General features: G+C 41.1%; 1 protein-coding gene across 10 annotated transcripts in view; it reads left to right on the top strand.

The window, feature by feature from the left end:
• The window catches only part of PTK2 (protein tyrosine kinase 2), a 294240-nt gene that overhangs the window by 67059 nt on the left and 210039 nt on the right, over nt 1-17142 (top strand). For 7 of the 10 annotated variants that reach the window (XM_057497658.1, XM_057497652.1, XM_057497654.1 and 4 more), the window contains exon 3: nt 11960-12280. The exons of the other annotated variants lie outside the window; for them this stretch is intronic. In XM_057497658.1, coding sequence (XP_057353641.1) covers nt 12181-12280 — 100 coding nt within the window. In that variant the 5' untranslated portion in view covers nt 11960-12180. The remainder of the gene's footprint in view (nt 1-11959; nt 12281-17142) is intronic. 10 annotated transcript variants of the gene reach the window in all.

Here is a 17142-nt window from a genome sequence, read left to right as displayed (position 1 = left end):
AGCAGTGCCACTGCTAGCCAGGACCTCTAAATGCATTTGAAAATTGCTTCTTTGCTTCATCTCGTTTGATTTATGTTATTAAAAACAGTTTAAGATGTCAGTATTGCTTTTTTCCCATAGGATATATCACACCTGGGATGTGCAGATTACTGTGTTTTAAATCACTTCAAAATCCTCTCTGTGGTTATACCACCACTTAACAGATAGGTTCATTTCACTTTTGCTTTTGACAGAGCAGTGGCAATCCTCAAACACAATTGATGGGAGTGTAAATTTTGTGCATTCACTTCCTATAGTAGTTTGGCAGTACTTAACTGAAGTCAGCCATACCTGCTGACCTAGTGGTTCCATTCCTAGGTACACACGACAGCGGTGTGTGCACATGTGCACCGAGAGAATATGTACAAGACTGGGTGTGACAGAGTAATTTGCAATAGTCCCAGACTAGAAACAGCCCACTGCTCATCTTGAGTAATTGTGGTACATCCATGTAGTGGAGTGCTACCTCGCAGTGAGTGTGAAGCTCCATGCCATAGCATGGATGCTTGTCACAGCCTAGTTTTTGAGAAAGGCTGAGCCCCAGAGAGTACATACTATGTGGTTCTCTTTTACATTTCAAAAATGGGTGGTTTTGAATTTCATATTCAAATACATATGTGCATATATTAGTGTGGCTCATCTTGATCACCTTATTTAATGTTGGAACCTGCACTCCACTGTGTGCATGCTCCCTATACCTCATACCAAGCTGAACTTAGTAATCTTCCAATATACTGTGTAATTTAATCAGTTATGACTTTATTGTTGTAGGTCTCCCCCAATAGAGTGTTAACTCCATAAGGGTAGAAAAATGGAGGGGGAGAGGAGAGTGAGTGTGTGTGAGTGTGAATGTGTGTTACACAGAAGCTAGTGAAAGTTAGTTGATAACCATACTGGGAGCTTGAAACCCATTATGGTGGGTATATTTATACCACAGAAATGAATAAATGCCACAAACTGGGGCTTCTACCCCACATTCCCCACAGAGCCAGTGGTAAATATTAACCAGCACATCCCTATCTTTGTACACATGCTGAGGTGTTCAAGTATCCAGAACAATGTGACCTGTGTAATTCTTAGACGAATGAATGATAGAATAATTCTGACTTCATGCCCACCTCATAGGCTCTAAAAGTTAAAAAAAAAAAAGTTTAATGTAATTTGGAATATATTTAACAAATATAAGCCACCATTTGGTATCTGGAAATAAATCTCTAGAAAATCAAACAAGAGAATGAAGTCCAAATAAATACTAAAATTCCTAAAGGAACTATAACTGCTATGGAAAATAAGTGATACATCTAATAATTCCTTATTTTAATGACAAGAAATGAAAAATAAACTTGTTTCCTCCCAAGCTCCATGTCCATTAGCTTCAGTCCTCCTTACCCAAGCCCTAGTCAGACAGAAAGGTCTTACTACAGATTTGCGTTCTCTGGACATTTTATACATTCCAGTAGGTGGCCTTTTGTGACTGGCTCCTTCCTGTTAGTGAATGTTTCAGGGTTCGTTCCCAGTGTGTCCTGTGCCAGCGTGGCTGGTTTTTACTGTTGAGAGTGGCGTTGGGCAGTCTGTTCACTGCATGTGCTCTTAGGACTTAGCCTGCGAAACCCTGCCTGCTGTTCAGTCCTGGGCAGTAGTCTTCTGTGGATGCAGAGCCCCATTCTCAGCCTTCTCCCGCCCAGCACGGGCACACAGGTAAAAGCACCTGCCAAAGATGAGCGCAGTTCTGCCAGTGTTTGGCCTCTGGTTCCCACTGCCCCAAAGCACCCTGGCAATGGTATTTTATGTACCTGTCACGTTTTTCCAGGAAATGCTATTCCGCCAGCTGTTGCATGTGTTTTACATTCAGAAATTCCAACTGTTTTTTATTATCATTACAATTATTAGAGATTCATTTCCTGGTTTAAAGTAAAAGGAAGGTGGGAACTTGCAATAGGTCAGCTGTTTACAAACTCTTCTTTTCTGTATGTGTCCTGTCAGTGTGGCTTGTGGGTTTGAGTCGTGGCTGCTGTTATTCAGGACCTTTGGACAGGCATAAGAAGAAACAAACATAGGGTTTCCTGTTTATCATGGGGGGCCAATATCCATAACCAAGCATTGATTTTGCTGACCAGTTTTTAGGGCTTGCTTCCTTTACTTAAGTTCATATATTCATGAATCCAGAAGTTGCTGGTCTAGTGCAAAAGTGCTTTGTAACTGCATAAGTGAAATAAGATAAGGCTTTGACAGTTTAGTTAGTGTGGTTCTGGTTCTTGAAAAATGAAGCTTTAAATACGTTTATTGTTCTCAGAAGGAAACTTAAAATTGAGTGATTGTATTTAATGTGCTTTGGGTAGAAGTGTTTCTAGTTTCGCAAATTCCCTAGTGGATAATCCTGTGTATGAGTTTCCTTGGGGTTGAGGTGGATGAGGCCATTGGAAGAGAGTAGAATGTAGGAATAGGTGCGTGTGGGCAGGGTTGGGGCTCTGGTGAGGCATTTGTGGGGCTGCCAAAAAACTCAGTAATCAAGATAAGTAATAGTATAATGCAGTATTTTAAAAAATAAAACTAATGTGCAAAGTCCGTGATGAAAAAGATGCCAGCATTGGAGCTGCAGCTGGGCAGGTTGTGCTCCCCTCCTTCTGCCTCTCGTGCTGATGTGCAGCGGTCCCTTATTCTGGCTGTACTTCCCTTACTTTGCATTTAATTTGCTTGTGTGTTTCTTATTTCTTAAGGTAAAGACATAAACAGCTGATGCTTTTACCTTTAAATATAATCACTTCAGGTTATAGATTTCCTTCTAAGTACTCTTAGCTTCATCCTTATGATTTTGATGTTTTATTTCTATTGTCACTCTGTTATAAACATTTTCTACTTTCTTTTTTGATTTGGTATTTGACCACAGTGTTATTTAGAAAGGACTGTTTACTTGCTGCTAAATATTGGGGACTATACTAGGTACTGTTTCTTTAAAATAATTAATTTTTATTTTGAGCAGAAATACCCAAGGTAAAATTCAGATGGTAGGTAGGGAATCATAAGTGTCTCCCTCTTTCTCTGGAAGAATAACTCTTCATAACTGACCTTCTAGAGGTGTCCCATGCATATTCAAGGAAATGCAAATGTACATCTATTTTCTTTTGCTTTACACCAAAATATCACACTCTAATATTCTGCATATCTTTTCTCAGTACTTAAAATACAAATCCTGAAAAATCTTTGCATTTTAGGACTGGGAGTTGCCTCCTTCTATGTTGTGTTGCTTTTTTCATTAGTATTTTCCAGTGTCAAAAATTTTTAGCAAACACCATTTTCCAAATTTTATTTACTCATTTCCCTTCTACTGAACATGTAGGCTGTTCTAGTTTTTCAGGATTACAAATATATCCATGAATCAGTTAAGCCTTACACTGCATTATACCTTAAAGGAGATTATTGGAGGTTTCTCAGACCCACATGCCAGATGCTGGGACTGGGGGTTTGGGGACACTCGCACTTTTCTTCTCACAGGCTCCGGACTCTTCAGGGGCTGGAACTCTGTCCCAATTTGGGGATCCCTAGTGCTTAATTTGTTGCACCAGAGCAGAAGATGCAGGGCAATGCTCTAATAATGGCTCTCCAAGCCCTTTATGTTTATCAGACTTAATTGTTCTTAACTGTGAAAGGCAGATGCTGCTTTTAACTTAATTCAAAACTGATGAGAAAACTAAGTTATAGAGAGAGGTTTTTGAAAAGTACCCATGGTCACATATGTGGTATGCAGCCTGTTTGGGATTCAGGGAGTACTTGAAGTAAACTGGGTGGACAACACTAGGCTTCCAGGTTAAGGGGAAGATGAAATCATCTGGGTGTTGGTGCCATGTGTGGCTTTGACTTACAGAGTCTGATTTTATCCCAAGGCTTTCACCTGTTTAAGCCTGGGTTTCCTACTTCCTTGGCAGTGGCATATTGGTAATTATCTCAAAGTTTCTTAGGGAATTAATTTCTTTTTTAAAGCCACATAAAGCCCCCATGTAGGGCTAGACAGAATTATATCATGTTTGCTGTTCGTTGTAAAATATAAATGAGATTCATTCTTTTAAAATGGTTCTAATGTTCTTTAAAATTAGTTGTATTGTGACAAAAATACATAACAAACTTTACTGTCTTGACCATTTTTAAGTGTACAGTTCAGTAGTGTTAAGTATATTCACATTGTTGTGAAATAGATCTCCAGACCTTTTTATTTTGCAAATCTGAAACTCTGTTCCCATTAAACAGTTCCAGTCTCTCCCTCCTGCAGCCTTGGCACCCAACTTCTTTCCGTCTGGGGACGACTGCTCGCAGAACCTCATATAGGTGGAGTCATACAGGATTTGTGCTTATTTCACTTAACAGAGTGTCCTTGGTTCATCCAGGTTGTGGCATGTGACAGGATTTCCTTCCTCTCAAAGACTGAGTAATAGTCCATTGTATACACACCACATTTTATTCACCCATTCAGCCGTCATAGGTACTTGGTTTTCTTTCACTTTTTGACAGGTCTGAGTGAATAATGCTGCTGTGAACACGGGTGTGTAAATACCTTTTCCAAGTCCCTGCTTTCTGTTCTTTGGGATGTACCTTGAAGTGGAAGTGCTGGATGACATCGTAGTTCTATTTTTTATTTTTTTGAGGAGCCGCTGTACTGTTTTCCATAGTGGATGTACCATCGCTTCCCACATTTTACATCCCCACCAGTAGTGCACAAGATTTCCGTTTCTCCACATCCTGGCCTCCTTGTTATTTCAGTAGTAATCATCTCGATAGGTGTGAGGTTGGTTTTAACATTTTTTGGGGGCTAAAAAATTTTAGGAAGAATTGGAAAAGTGACTCCATACATTTCTTGCTAAGTTGGAATAGTATCTATTGATACCAGTGTGTTAAAACCCAAAGCCCAAGGGAGGAAAATCGACAGAAAACCAGCCTCTAGGTAGCTGTATTTGAGAAGAAAAGAAACTGTCTTGGTCATGTTTCTACTCCGAATATAACCAGAGTAAGGGATGGATCCATACTAGGTGCTATTGATACTGAAAATGGAGTGCAGAATCAAATTGTAGCACTGTTTTCTCTTTTGGGCCATAATGAGGGATATTTAAAACCTAAGTTGTTGATCTTCTACTGATGGCTGAGGAAGGCAGATCGTGGAAGAGATTCGCACTCACCACTAGGGGTTGTCCTGACACAGCGGACTTCCTCCTGTGGCTGTGCATGACTGGCACTGCTCAGCCTGTCCATCAGGCAACCCAGGGCTTTCTCTACTCAGTTATCTCACATGGCAAGGCTGTGCTTTGATACTATTGCAATTTACTAAATGAGATGAGTGATCAAACTAAGGGTGAATTGGACTTACAGCGTAAAAAAAATCATGGTGATGAAATGATGAAGTATGTTGGATATGTATGTCATGTTCAATGTTATTCGGGTACCAGGTACATGTCTACCAGGTACAGGTGATGGTGTGGATAAAATTGTAACATTTCCAGAATATCTCGCTTGGCTTTGGTACATCTGCACGCATTCAGAGGTAGAAAGAAGTATGGCTTTAGTACATTTGCATCTTTCCTCAGGGGTGGAGTAGTTCATCTCCATATCAGTGGGTAATTACCTGGGCAACGGAGGACTTATCTGTACCTGAGAGGTGAGGGGGAGGGCCGGTTTTGCTGCTGCTTGAGCAGGAGAGAGAGATGGGCCGGACTGTAGTTTGTAAGCAATAAACGTATTTTAAACTTTATTTCTCCCTTTGACTGATTTTGGTTTTTAGAGGCATTTTGTCCCGGGATTTCCTCTCCCCGGACTTACAGATGGGTTTTATCTGAATTTGAACTGGGGCAGGATTGCCGACACCAGATAACTTGGTGAGCTGCAGGATTTGGTGAATTAGAGGATTAGGCAATGACTTCAGTGTGGTCTGGCTGGTGTACAAGCTTTGGTGCATATCCCAGTTCTGCCCCTGACTATTTAGCTCTGATATTGATGCCGGGGTTCTTGTTTGCGGAGCCGAAGAATGAGCTTCACAAACAGTCAAGGTAGGAGAGCAAGGTACAGGCTTTTATTTAGAGATAAAGTGAAGGGACAGAGCTCCCAGCTCACGCTAAGAGTCCGCAGTGGTGCGTTGCCTCGGGGGTTTTATAGGCAGTTGAGGATTTTTCGAGAACATGAAAAAACTTAGGGGTGGGGACTTGTTAAGTGGTCCCTGAATATTAAAAATTAACTTACCTGTAAGGAATTTCCTGCCTTGATTTCTCTCTGGGACACCGGAGCCTTGGTCTGGGAGCACATCAAAAGGCTGCCTGCCCAGCGCCCAAGGTGGGCTGAGGTATTTGTCTACTTGCTAAAGAATCTTGCCTCTTGAACTTCCTGGGTGTTAAAATGCAGTCTTATCTTTAAGATGGAATTCTTCCTGCCCTTTACTATGCCGTTTATAGCTGGGTCCGCATGCTAAGTTAGTTGCTCAGTGGAAAGACAGCACATAGGCCTGGGCCTTTTAGTATGCTAAAGTGAATCTTCTACATGGTTACAAATGTTTAGCATAATAAAACATGTGCTACTCTTCTTTATCTGGGGAGCATTAACTGATTTCACTGAAGAATGATTCTAGAGCTCAATGTTAAACATAGAGTTTTAGCAGGGGGGTTTCCTTGCATGTAGTTACATTGCTCTGACTGCAAATATCTCGCCCTGCCCCCTCCAGAGGCCCTCACCCTACTCTGACTACATCCATGGTCCCTATCTCAATATTAGGTATGTTACTTAATTTTTGCTCCTCAGTTTGTTCAGGGATCACATGTGGATTGTAACATCATCTACCTCAATTATTAATTGAGAAGACAGGTGTAAACTAGTGCAGTGGATCAGTGAGGAACACGGACTGTGGAGCCTGACTGCCTGAGTCTGATTTCAAGCTTTGCTCCTTAGAAACTTTGTGACCTTGAACAAGTTACTTAGCTTTCTGTGCTTCGATTGCTTCATCTGTGAAGTGGAGTAAGAGAATCTGTCTCCTGGGGTTGTTTGTTGATAACTGAGTGAGTCAGTACTATAGAAGTTCTTAGAATAGAGCCTTGTGCATAGAAAGCATTAATTCAGTATCACCATTATGTCATCATTATTGTATTGCCATTATTTTTAGTGTTGCTGTTACGCTGATTTGTGACTGGCACATAGTCAGTACTCTGTAATGGTAGGTTTTGTCATCCTGGCTTTACAGATGAACAGACTGAAGTGCAGAATGCTGAAATGGGACTTTCTCTATCTCACAGAAAACTGTGACTCCTTTGCATCTTCTAGGTGCAAATTCAGTGCCTTTCTCAGCTTTCCCAGAGTTCCGCCAGAGTAATAGAAGGGAGGTATAGTAATTACAAAACTTTGCTAGGAAAGCAAATATACCAATACCATCACCTTTTGGACTGTGATGTGTTTCGAGACCTATTATCTGTGTTTTCAGAAAGTGAATCATATCTTTGCTTATGTCTAAATTTCTTTAGTCCTTACCAAGTCTTAATTTTTGTTGCTAGATTACAACTTTCAAAAAACTGTTTCTGTTTTTGGGTGGAAACTGAATACAGTGACATAGAAGTGATCATTCTATGGAAGTTAGCTTATCGTAGGTAGGATACCTGACTTCCAGAAGTTAGTGTACATTGTAATGGAGGTACTATATTGTAAATGCGTTGATCCTCTTTAAATCTGTAACTCTAGTTAATGCAAACATAAAAGGGAAGGGAAGTTGGATTTTTAATTATGGATATATATGAGTTTTCTTTCATAGCCTTTCTGTTCGCGGACATAAACTCATTTACCAGGGCTTTACTCTTCCAGGAAGTACTGCCCTGCAGTTTGGTGTTACTACTTAAGGTAAAAATAAACAAAGCCATGAAAACTGCATGAGGAATGTGAAAGTCAGATTTGCATGTTTGTGGTCTGCCATTGCTGGCATTTATAAGCAGTTTGTTTCTGAATGGTTCTTTCCTAGTAACTTTCTCAGTTTCTGTAGGGAAGCCAGATTGGATGACATTGTACAGTGTATGAGTGGCGTTAGAATTCCCCTTTCTGCTTGCTCATAGCATTGCTTGCTAGTCTTCTAATGATTTTTCTCTAGTCTCAACACGGTTTTAATTTTTGCTCCACTAAAATTGTCAGTGGAAGTTCTGAGAGGAGTGTCATCATACTACAGTTACATGATTTATTTTTTATGTGGGATGGGGAGAGGCAGTACTTATGGTTTTCCTAGATTTTAGGTCAATTTTTCTTTTTCCATTCTTACATTCTTGAAAAAGCAAGGTTTTCATACTGTTTAATTCACTTACCCAGCAGCTACTTAGCAAGCCCCTGAGCAGTACTGGGTCTTAGAAGTGAAGTGGTACTCAAGACCAAGGCAGGCAGTGCCGTCACTGAACTGTGTCAGGTCCTGACATCTAGAGCATCTTAGGGTACCTTCTCTGTGGCTGGGGCCTCTAAATAGGACAGAGATTCCCTCTGCCATCTCATTACCTGAAGGTGATAGAGGGAGGTGTGGAATATGGCCTACCATCTTAACTATCTTAGCAATAAGTCCCTGGGGACAGTATGTGCAGAGCAGACAAATTCCTTCGTGCCATGGAGATTGTATTGTAGTGAGGGCAGCTGGCCAGCAAGAAGACAGATCGTGAGGTCCTGTAGGAAGTGTAAGTGCTGGGGGAGAGTGAAGCAGGGCAAGGGCATGGGCTGCATGAGTGCAGATGAGGTGGTCGGGGTAGGCCTGTGGATAGGTGACGTCTGAGCGAAGATGGGCAGAGGAAAGTGAGTGAGCCTTGTGGATATCTGGGGCAAAGTGTCCTGCCTAGAGGGACAGGCTGCGCCAGGGCCCAGAGGTGGGTGCATGCCTAGTATGGGCAGAGAATGGCAGGGAGGTCAGTGTGGCTGGAGTTGAGAAAACCTGGGGAAGGAGTGGGAGGTGAGCAGATGATGACATGTAGGATGTAGACCTGAGAGGAGCCCCCTCTTGCAGGCCCAGCAGACCATGTGAAGTGTCCAAGTGCCTGCTCTGGGAGAGTTGGGGTGCTACAGGTGAGTTTTATCAGAGGAGAGCAGTGGTGTGATTGGTGTTTTGACAGGGTCAGTGCAGCTGCTGGTTAGTATAGGGCAGGAGAGAAGCAGAGAAACCAGGAGGTGGCATTTGGCTGTAGCCTGAGTGGCACAGCCTGGGCCAGCATGGGGTAGTGGGTGTGGAGACAAGTACACTGTTGGGATGTATTTTGAAGGATGATGGATTTTGCTGATGGATTTCTTTGAGGTAAGAGACAGGGGGGAGTCAAGGGTGACTAAGGTTTGGGGTCTGAGCAAATAGTATTTTGTAAATTTTAATTAAAAGTTTACTTATTAAGCAGGACTTAGCAGAGTCAGCTTTTAAGTGTCCTGATACTCTGAAGAGGGTTTAAAAAATGCCAGAACTCTTTAATGAATGATGGCTTTTACAGTAGTATACAGAAAACATAAAGGTACTTTTCCCTTTTGTTGCCCTTTCCTGTAGGATATTGCTATGCTTTTCAAGGTGTTGCTGGATTGGGAATGTAAAAGAATAATTTGTTTTAAATATTTAGCAAGAAGAAAATAGCGGTAACAATATCACCAAATTAGCGAGTACTCCTGTAATTTCTTAGCTTTTTGGCCTGAGGCAAACTGCTCCACCTTTCCGTCCTGTGAAAACAGGGAAGGAGCTGAGTGGTTGTGATGGTGTTAAGGATGAGGCTGGGTGCGTCTGCCGGAGCAGCTAGCACAGAAGCGCACTGTGCTGCCCATCCCCTCGCCTACTCTCAGGCCGCCTGCCTGCTTCTCAGTGGCCGGCTGGTTCTGAGCTCTGTGTAGCTGCTGCTCTTCCATCTGCGCCTTGCTTGTGACCTGGAGGGATTTATGCATCTTTGTTTCTTGTCTTTTATATCTGGGCAACTTTGCCTATCAGGAGGTGATGCTTGATATTGAAATAAAATATAGATTAGCTTAACTGGGTGGGAGAGAAAGCTGGCATCCTCTGGTTACTTCAAAGGCAGAAACTTGGCTTCCCTCCCTCACTCTCCATGCTCACTTTCTATGTCCTAAAAAGCTCCCAAGTCTGTCCTCTTATCTATTCCTCCATGGCTGGGCATTAGCTTCAGCCTCTGTCACCACTGCCTATACCAGCCCCTCTCTTTTCTGGGCAGGTGGTGCTGTGGCATCTATGAAGTCTGGCTTGAAAACCTTTTCTGGGGTATGTGTATGTGAAGACTTGTGGCTCCCTGGGTGGATGACAGGTGGGCTCAGGGATGGTGTGCCTCTTCCTAGGTGTATGACCCTGTCTTTACTTACCTTCAGATGTGTTAGCACTGATTTTGCTCAGAAAATGTGAAAATTACATATGACCAGTGTTTAGTATGTAGAACATTATACCTAGTAAAGGTAGCTTTATTTTTTTAACTTTTTTGAGTTTCAAGTTCCAAGAGAGATTCAGCATTTTGCTTGGGTTGTTTGTACAGTCTGTTAGCTGATGGTTCAGATCAAACCCCAAGCCATTCTCCGGGATCTGAGTCAGGTATCTGACTCGCTCATGGTGCTTGGATCCTTCTTCCCATGACAGCAGGAGGCATTCTGTCCTAGGCCCTCTCATCTGTCAGTGGAAGCTGAGGGTATTTCCTATGTATCCTCATTGATGTGTCTGCTCGTTCCTCTTCTAGCTGGCTTGCCTGTGTTTTTCTGGAGTCCTTTTCTTCCTAGTGTTGCCTAGGGTCAGAGTTCACTCTGGTGAATGATGTATTTTCACTGGGGCATAGAAGAGGTCACGTGAGCTCCGGCTGCTGTTAAGATCCTGAATGCTACGCACAGAGACAAAGCCATCGCCAAGAGCGGTGTGTTAGAAATGAAACACACTGTCCTGGGATGTCACTGGACAGATAGGCCTCTTGTTCTCTTCAGCCTTTTTCAGCTCTTGTTTTCAGTAGTTAGTGAATTCATAAAGCCTCAGTCATGATCGCAGTTAAATAAAGTACTTGATTTTTTATTAGTTTATGGAATTTACTACTAACAAAATTACCCATATATCAGGAAAGCTATAATAATATACAGGGCTTGAATGTGTATTAAATATGCTCAGACAGCAAGGCTCCAGGAGCCTCTTATTATCTTATTGCTAGAATGGAATGTGTTCAGAGAGCTAAATTTTTAAGATGACCTTGACTATCTCTCAGTTTGAGTGGAAAACTAAGTAGCTTTGCATTAAAAACAAAGTTACTGGTACAGAGCATTTTCTGTCCTACTTCAGTAGGAGTTTGTTACCCACTTATATTTTGAAGCTAAGAAATCATGCATATTGGATCCCTCAGGATTCCCTAAGCTAATTTAAAAAGAATCTAGCAACCTCATATTCTTTTTATATGCTTAATGTGTTTTCTAGATAGTTTTATACATTTGCAAACTTCCTACGAAAATACCTATTTGGAAAAATATTTTACCTCAGAAATATTTGGGTTCTTACACACATTTTTTTTTTTTTACAGACTTGTTTTTAAGGATTTTTTTCCCCCCAAATTATTCATAGTTCATCAAGGTAATTATTTTAACTCGAACGTCAGAATTAGATTGGTAAGAAGCCAAAGGCATGACTTTAAAAACAAAAATAGTTGGAGGAGCCATCTACAGACATCTGGGTCAGACCTGATTTGTAGCTCACTCAATTTTAGAGTCGCCTGTCAGTTTTGTAAACACAAGTCTGCCAGATGAATTGAACAGAAGGGTGGGATTAGCATGTTAAAAAGGTGCTGGCTACTGGCCTTCTTTTTCTCCACCCTCTGTCCCCTCGTCTCCTCCCTCTCTCTCCTGAATGAATCTAGGAACACAGACCCGTGGGGTCACATTACGAGCTGGTTTCATTCTGTTCTGTAGCTTAATCTGGCCAGGATGGTCTGTGTTTCAGATTGCGGAAACATGAGAAGATTCTGTAACTGAGAGTCATTCTTCAAGCTGCTGGAAAATATTGCAGAAGGAACACCTTCCAAATTTTGCTTCGAGCTCTGAAAAAAAAAGGAGCACACAGGGGAGCCTGGTCCTGCTTGTGGATGGAAGCAAACCCTGTGGGAGCGATGAACCAGGACTTAGCGTGCGGACGCCTGGCCTGATCCCTGTAGGACTGAGTCTATGTTGTTGGAACTGGCGGGCCGAGAGGCCCTGAGGCCAGCAGGTGCCATCTGTATGGAGAAGAGTGGCTGTAGTCCGTTTCCAATGTGTTGGGCTAAAGGTATAAATTACTTAAGAATACGTTTGGTTTAAATTTTATTCGGATTCATGCCTTTGCATTAAAAAGGTGGATAAGTTTTTCAGAATTTATTTCAAATAGAGTTATAATTACATTTACAGAAAAATGGAAGTTGATGTGGTTTGCAACTATTGGCATAAAACCTAGATAGCTTTTCAAATAGTAAATAAAGTACTTTTATGAAAGTGCATTTTAAGTGAGTAAACTGTTATGCTCTGTCCTGTGTCTCTTAAATTTCTATGCTTTATTTTGTTTTAAGATGTTCATATCCATTCTGCGATACAGAACTTTTTCAAGAATGAAATGCTAACTTTAACTTACATAAGACTGTATGAAAAAAGAGTAATGTGGATTTTCTTATTTAAGAAATTGGTTTCCTTTACCCACTATAAAGGTTGTATATTAATTTGAAACTCCATATTGTAAGATGGTCTTATTGCTAAGGGTCAGCAATACTCTGAATAAATAATTTTCTAGTTTAATGTTAAGATTTTTATTCATATAAAAGTATAAATACCAGATACATTCACTGTAATGTTCAAGATAGTGTTTGGGAATCATGGTTAGAAGTTAAAAATGCCATGTAATTCATGTGTGAATAAAACCAAAACATTTAGCTGCTTTCCTTATGTACTAATGAATATTAAACTTGGGAGATAGAATCCTCAATGAAGAATTTAATAAAAATATTTCTTATTTAAAATATATAAATCTAAATATCATGTTACTGGCACTGGGTAAAGACCTACAGTATTGTGAGTAGAGTTTTAGACTGATTCAGTTTGGTGTCTGGGTCAAACATTGTAGTGGCCCCAGGATACTGGTGCATTGGCACAAACGGCAGTTTCCCGGTCAAACCGGCTTTCCTTAGGAAGTTGTCAGCATCTCTTAATTCTTGTCTAGGCTTTCAGACATTTTTGACATGTGATATTGGAGCTCTTGGTATGATGTTCTCTAAACAAAGCACCTGCCACTTATTAACATAATTAGATATTTAGAGTAAATATTTTTGTGAGTTAAATTCAAACTCTTGAATTTTAAAGAACATTAGAGTATGGGAACTTTTAAAAACTGCAGTTTCTCATCTCAGGACTGAATCGTATAACTGAATATAATCAATAATGAGTGCTCAGAGGCAGAGTTCCGTACTTATTGAAAATTTTGATCTTTTCCTAGACTTGTCTGGGATTCATTTATTTATATCACTGTACCCTCTATTGTATGATAGCTCTCTGTTCGCACTGATCCTTAACAATAAGGCTTTGACTTCACTCACAGTCTAGGCTAGATTCAAGATCTGTGAGTCAAGAAGCAGTGGGATATTAAATAGCGACTGGATTTTTTAAAAATTCAAAGTGATTTTAGAAATAATGAACTTTGGAAGAAGAGCAAGGCTGTAGTGTTTTTGCTCATCCCGAAGCAATTGATTGAAGCACTTTATTTTCCATTGTGTTTGCCGACAGGAAGAGCAAATGAGTAGAGGCCTTTTTAATTGAAATACCATCTTGATAGAGGTCAGGGTTGGGCAAGAGAGCAGAGCCCCACACATATGGGGGACAGAGGAAAAGGTAGGGACAGCATCAAGCTCAGAATCAGTCTCTTTGCAGGGCCAGAGCAGGCTGTCCTCTCAGATGAATGGTTTTGCTCTTAGATTGTTTAAGAAGAGGTTTTGGCAACACTAAGGAGCATGTCACCCTGTCCCCTTCTCAGGGCTGAGCACAGTGCTTCTGAAATGAGTGCGGTGTGCAGGCAGCTTGGTGCAGTTCCTCTCCGCCGCCTTGGCTTGCTTGCTTGCTCCAAGATAGGAAGATTTTTATTCTGATTAATTTTTTCTGTGTGATAAAGACAAAGATGTTGGTGTATAGGAATTAGCTGAATTGGTTATTTTCGAGTATAAAAGTTACTACTTTTAGATAAAGACAAAGTAAAAAGCACAAATCCAAAAAATATCCAGATCACGTTTGTAGTTAGACATTCTAAACGTCAGATTTGATGTTATCAGTCACGTTAACCTCAAAACCCAGTAGTGTCCCAATTTAGGTGACATAAAATACTTACTAGAACAGGCTAAAAATAATAGAACAGACCTATATTTGTATACTTTAAACTGAAACTTTCTTTTTCTTTTTTCTTTTTAATTTTTTATTAAGGTATGATTGATATACACTCTTATGAAGGTTTCACATGAAAAAACTATGTGGTTACTACATTTACCCATATTATCAAGTCCCCACCCACACCCCAGTGCAGTCACTGTCCATCAGTGCAGCAAGATGTCAGAGATCCACTATGTCCCTTCTCTGTGATACACTGTTCTCCCCGTAACCCCCCCACACCATGTGTACTAAACATAATACCCCTCAGACCCCTTCTCCCTCCCCACCCGCCCTCCCACACCCCTCCCCTTTGGTAACCACTAGTTCATTCTTGGAGTCTCTGAGTCTTCTGCCATTTTGTTCCTTCAGTTTTGCTTCATCGTTATACTCCACAAGTGAGGGAAATTATTTGGCACTTGTCTTTCTCCGCCTGGCTTATTTCACTGAGTATAATGTCCTCCAGCTCCTTCCGTGTTGTTGCAAATGGTAGGATTTGTTTCTTTCTTATGGCTGAATAGTATTCCATTGTATATATGTTTGAACTGAAACTTTTAAGGTATCCTTAAAACACTGGGGTCTTTTCTATTTAATAAAGTTTATTGTACTGTTGAATTTGGTATGAAGAATCCACTATAGGTCCCACCCACAGAAGATTACATCTTAAAATATTTAAAAATAAGTTACATATGTGTGTTTTGTTATAACATGTGATCAACTCTACCATGATTTTCTAGGCTTGAGGGCAGTTTTAATTCAGAATATTGAAATAAATGTAAGTGTTCACAGTGCCATCTTTGATTGCCAGGCTATTGAGTCCAGAAAATCCTACTTGGAAAGTTCTTTGATTGTATCATATGTGCATTATTTGTTTCATCTTTTTAAAAGACTGGGAAGGATGAAAGAGATGTCAGAGATTTGGTTTTTAGGAATAAGTGTTTGTTAATTTTTTTCTATGTCTTTCAGTAGTAGACTGAAATTGAATGTACTATTAATAGTTCATTTGTATGATTTGGGTCCTGTGGTTCAAGTCATGCTTTTTCTGTATCAGTATTTTAAGCTGCGTCCACCCACACCCGCCCCACCTCCATCCACCCATCTAGATAGCTCTGTGTGTAGCCCGTCTTCTCTTCTGCATCTCAGACTCCAATGGTGGATCAGCTGGCTCTTGATACCTACATTTGTATTTTTCATAAGCATCTTATACTTACCTGCCAGAAGTGAACCTCTGAATTGTTGCCCATGAAATCTGTTCTCCCCAAATCCTCCCTGTTTAATAAATATATTGGAGCCCCTCCCAGCCTTGCCCCACACGCCATCACTTGTTCATGCTACAGACCTGGGATGCCTTCTGTGACACCTCCTTCTGTGTATAATGAATCCATCTTTTTATGCTGATGATGCTATCTCCAAAATATATCTTGAATTCCTCACCTTCTCTTCCTGTCTGTGGCATCCCCTCTGACCCAAGCAACCCTTATCTTTCTCTGGGCCATGGGAGTTGCTTCTGGTCTGATCTTCTTTTTTCCTCCTATGTTCATCCTTCACACAGCTGTCAAAGTGAATTTGTAAAAACGTAAATCCTATGTTATTCTCCTTCAAACTCCCCAGTAGCTTCTCATTAGAATAGGGTAAAATTGCAGATCCTTAATGTGGCCTCCAGGGCCTCACCTGATCTGGCTTCCCACTGTCTCCAGCCTCAGGCCATTGGCTTCTTACTCAGCCGTGGGGCAGTTATTTTGACTTTTCAGTGCCTCAGACACCCACAGCTCTTTGCTCTCAGCACTTTTGCACCTGTGGCTGCCTCTTCTGGAACTGTCTCCTCTTCTGTTTCTGCCCAGCCAGCTCCTGCTTCTCCATCAAGCTCAGCTTGCGTGACGTCTTCTCTCTCTCAGCCTACACCAGTTTCTCTGATGTTTTTCCCTCCCTTCAGGTGTTCATGCCCGAGAACAGATTTCATGGGCAACAATTCAGAGGTTCACAAGTAATTGGCACAAATGACTATTGCCTTAATGGATAGATACATTCTGTATAGGCTTAGCTAATCCACATGCCTTAAAATCAGCTCAGGAGAGGAATGACCTGGTCTTTGAGTTTCCTCTTACAGCAACACATGTACTATATTCTTGCTCTTTCAACAGATGTTTTAGTTGGGTTTCCAGGGTCTGATAGCTTCCTTGGGAAATACTTTGCTGGTCCCCTGCCACTCTTGGGATCATGGCCGTCCAGTCTGATAATTTGAGGGTTAATTGACTTATGGTCATGATGTCTGTCTTTATGCACTGTCTGGACCCACTCTCATGGATGTCATGATGCTGAGACAGGAGTTAGGAGGTGGGAAGTAAGTAAACAGACTAAAGAAAATTTATTTATAAGTATATACATTTATCTTGTAATTATATAAATGCCTAGATATCTATAAATCCATACCAGAAGGTACTAAATGCTTTTCAGAGGAGTGACCACATCTTTTGAGTGCACAGCCCAGGGAACAACTTAGACATCAGTAAGAATGGTACTGAGTGGAGTTCCATTCCATTCTTTTCCTGCCCTGAAACTAGAGTGATGTGGTACGTGACTTCCCCCTCCCCCCCTTTCATCTCTCTCCCGTCCCACCCTGGTAAGTGCCAGCCCACAGCAGTCTGTGCAGTTTTCTGAAAGGAGCCTGCCTGGGTTATGCCTCTTCTGCCCCTTTTCTCAACGCAGTTGAGTCAGTTCTTATTCTTGTGGCTCCTGATAGCTCTCAAATCT

This window comes from Manis pentadactyla, chromosome 3 (genome assembly GCF_030020395.1).
Source record: "Manis pentadactyla isolate mManPen7 chromosome 3, mManPen7.hap1, whole genome shotgun sequence".
Classification (NCBI taxonomy): Eukaryota; Metazoa; Chordata; class Mammalia; order Pholidota; family Manidae; genus Manis; species Manis pentadactyla.
The sequence above is the reverse complement of the archived record's forward strand: the minus strand, read 5'-3'. Positions and strand labels throughout refer to the sequence as shown.